This window comes from Nematolebias whitei, chromosome 19, assembly GCF_014905685.2.
Source record: "Nematolebias whitei isolate Nwh7 chromosome 19, NemWhi1, whole genome shotgun sequence".
Classification (NCBI taxonomy): Eukaryota; Metazoa; Chordata; class Actinopteri; order Cyprinodontiformes; family Rivulidae; genus Nematolebias; species Nematolebias whitei.
Window position 1 is genome coordinate 13,994,275 of NC_056516.1, and position 3,657 is coordinate 13,997,931.

The window sequence follows — 3,657 nt, forward strand, 5'->3', positions numbered from 1 at the left end:
ATGTATGTATGTATGTATGTATGTATGTATGTATGTATGTATGTATGTATGTATATGTGTATATATGTATGTAAATATATATATTGTTTTACACATAAAGAGCTAAAATTTGGTTTAGCTGTAGCTGAGCATCCTCCTAATAGTCATTCCTGTCTGTCTGTTAGCAAAATATCTCCTGAACCAATGAACAAAGGTTAATGAAACTCTCAGGAAGTACTTAATGGATATACATGTACAATAGATTAGGTTTTGCAGTTGACCCTGTTTAAGATGGCCACCACAGCTAAAGGAGCTTACCAAACACACACATGGCTGTAATTCAGTCAGTTTTACACATATTGAGGAAAGACTTGGTGTGGAGGTGCCTGAGAGTCATCCTTCACAAATACAATAAGCACTAATCTTAATAGTAATAAACAAGCTAATTAACTTGTTAATCATGTTTTGAAAGTATCTAAAGAACTTGGAGCTAAAGTATCAGTGCCTGAGTGCTGAACTGATCTGCATGTCCTGCTCATTACTATACCTGATACCTGAATGATAACATTTAATAATTTGCTTATTACTATTTTCTGTTTTATCAATACATTTCACACAGTTTTACATATTTTATGAAAGAAAAATAATTAAGACAAAATAACCAAAACAAGCAACAACAACAAAAAAAAAAGTCTCCCAGATTATAAAAATAAACTCTCTGATGAAAGAGGAGTTCTATTTCTTCCACTTCCTGCCAGGAGAGCAACAATATGTTGCTTTTATTATTAGGCTCAAACTCCTCCTGACCTATTCTGAGCTCAGCTGCCCACACACCTCTATAGTCCTGTGTAAACACTTGCCTCGGCACACACACACGCACACACACACACACACGCACACGCACACACACACACACACACACACTCACTAGTCCTGAGGCGAAGAACACGGCCAGCAGCGCGAGGCAGGTTCCCATGACGATCAGCAGCAGGAACACGATCAGCGGATGCTGCTGGCTCATCCTGTAGTACGACTCGTACAGCCAGTCCTGAGGCTTCTCGCCCTCCAGGCACACCTCGCTCTGGAACCCGGGGCACCCGTCCCCCAGGCTCTCGGGCCCCTCGGCACCCTCGCCTCCATCGCTCTTGTCCAGCAGGTAGCGTCCGCGGGTCCACAGGGCCTCCTGCCACATGGGTAGCTGCCCCAGGAGGGATGGAGGGTGCTGCTCTCTCCCTGACAAAAACTTCACAAAACAGAGGATCCAACAGGGGTGAGGAATGTTTCCTCACCCACACCCTCCTCCCCCCTGAGAGTGAGAGTCCACTGCTGTCCCCCTTTTCTTCCTCGCCCTAAAAAAGTTTGCTCAGCCTTGACTGATCGATGGACAGCTGAGTTGAGAGCCAACTTTCCAGCTCCTGCAGCTTCTGCCGCATCCTCTGTCGCTCCTTCTGCTCGGAGGTGACAACTGACTCAGGACAGTGTGAAAATTAACCCTCTTCCTCCTCCTCCTCCTCCTCCTCCTCCTCCTCCTGCTGCTGCTGTCACTGAGGCTGGTTTGAGGCAGGATGAGACTTCAGTTCTTTCCCGTCCAGGTTTGTGCTTCTGATTGGAGCTGGAGAGCAGGCAGCCTCTGCACACCGAGGCAACATGTTCCTCTGCTGAGGTGCAGATGAGGACTGAGAGAGGAAGAGTTTAACTGGGAGGGAGGAGAGAGACTGTACTGTTGTGTGCTGGAGTGCGTGTGTGTGTGTGTGTGTGTGTGTGTGTGTCTGTGTGTGAGAGAGAGAGAGACAGAGAGGGCTCATGGGTAAAATGTGTGTGTGGTGTGCCTTGTAGAGACGCTGGATCTGTGAGAATAGTGATGTGTGAGCAAGCAGATATGGCAAATATGTGAAAAACTGGTGGATGGCTCAGGAGTGTGTGTGTGGTGTGTGTGTGGTGTGTGTGCGTGCACATGCATGTGTGTTTGCACAGAGTAGAGCAAAAAGGAAGTGACCCAAGACATTAACAAGAGAGCGAGAGAGAGAAATGAGAAAAAGTGTGAAGCTGGCAGAAGCTGGAGGGAAGGAAGAAATGTGTGTGTCATCATGTGTGTGTGTGTGTGTGTCATCATGCTTGTGTGTGTGTGTGTGTGTGTGTGTGTGTGTGTGTAAAGCAGAATGAAAGTGAGTGAGAAGAGCTGTGACAGCTGTGCCAAACAAGAGCAGCAGCAGTGTGGAAGGAACGAGGATGAAACGCCGCCCAGCAGCCAAGTGGCAGGATAAGAAGAGGGGCGAGGACCAGACTGAAAACACACGAAGCAGGAGGAAGGAGCGGGAGGAAGGAGCGGGAGGAAGGAGCGGGAGGAAGGAGCGGGAGGAAGGAGCGGGAGGAAGGAGCGGGAGGAAGGAGCGGGAGGAAGGAGCGGGAGGAAGAGGATGTCAGAATGGGAAGAAACCCCACAGGAGACAGACAGAGTGGGAGGAAGAGAGATTAGAGCTTCAAAAAAAAAAAAAAAGAGAGAGGGGAGGATAATGAGTGAAAGTTTGAGAGCGTCTGGCTGCTCTCTGGTTGTGGGAATAAAAATAAAGATCCCATGAATCAAAATCAAAACACTCCTCTCCTCCCTGCTTTTATTTCTTCTCCCCATTTGCCGTGCCGCTCGAGGATTTGACTATTAGACGTGTGAAAAATGTCTTTTTGGTGTCCCAGATTCAAAGTTGCCTTTCGTCACCGACCACAAAGAGCATGTGAGCAGAATGCGAGCATGCGAGCAGAATGCGAGTATGTGAGCAGAATGCGAGCATGTGATGCGAGCATGTGAGCAGAATGTGGGGATGTGAGCAGAATGCGAGCATGTGATGCGAGCATGTGAGCAGAATGTGGGGATGTGAGCAGAATGCGAGCATGTGAGCAGAATGCGAGTATGTGAGCAGAATGCGAGCAGGCTGCAGGTAACAATGAATGCAACACACACACCCCAGAGTTATTTTTAGACTCCAGGCTTCATGTTTTCAGATAAAAGCAGATGTTACTCAGTGTGAAAGTGAAGATCCAAAGAGTGGCCAGTGATTACAAACTGCTATTATCAAAGCAAGAACAACCTCAGAGCAGCTTTAAAACGCTCGTGTCTTTCAGAAACACCAACGTGGACGACGACTTTCATCAAGCTTGAAAAGTTGCAAACAAAAACTGAGCTTTAAAATTGATGTCAATTCAGATTGAGGTTTGTTGTTGCACAAACATGTTCTAATAATTAGGTGTTGAACTGGTTTTAGAGAACAATAACAACAAAACGATAATAATACCCAAATCTCATAATCTGTTAAATAATCTGGCTCAGCTATAACTGTTGTAATTGTTAAGATTTTTTTTTTCTTGTGGGATTTTGAACAGATGATTTTCTGTAGCCTCAAGTTCTCAAATCAAAAAAGACCTTTTTGGAATTACTCACATTTTGTCAGGATTTAGAGAGCCGGAGAATTTCCTGCTTTTCTTTCCTCTCTCCTGCTCTCTACGGTGTGCAAAGTATATTTCAGAGACACTGAGTATGTGTCAGTGTGTGAGTGGGAAACACTGTAAAGAGCTTTGCAAATCTATAGAGATTAAAAATGTCCCATTTCTCTGTTCCTGTCATCTCTCAGGTGGAGCTGTTTTTCATCTACTCATCAAGAAGCAGCTTCCTTGTCTCCATCCACA

The 3,657-nt window shown here is 45.8% G+C and overlaps 1 protein-coding gene across 1 annotated transcript in view; it reads right to left on the bottom strand.

Moving 5' to 3' along the window:
• Positions 1-1,179, bottom strand: part of adcy2b (adenylate cyclase 2b (brain)) — a 159,618-nt gene extending 158,439 nt beyond the window's left edge. Inside the window, exon 1 of the mRNA XM_037693157.1 lies at positions 908-1,179. Coding sequence (XP_037549085.1) covers positions 908-1,171 — 264 coding nt within the window. The 5' untranslated portion in view covers positions 1,172-1,179. The remainder of the gene's footprint in view (positions 1-907) is intronic.
• Between the last annotated feature and the right edge of the window lie 2,478 nt (positions 1,180-3,657).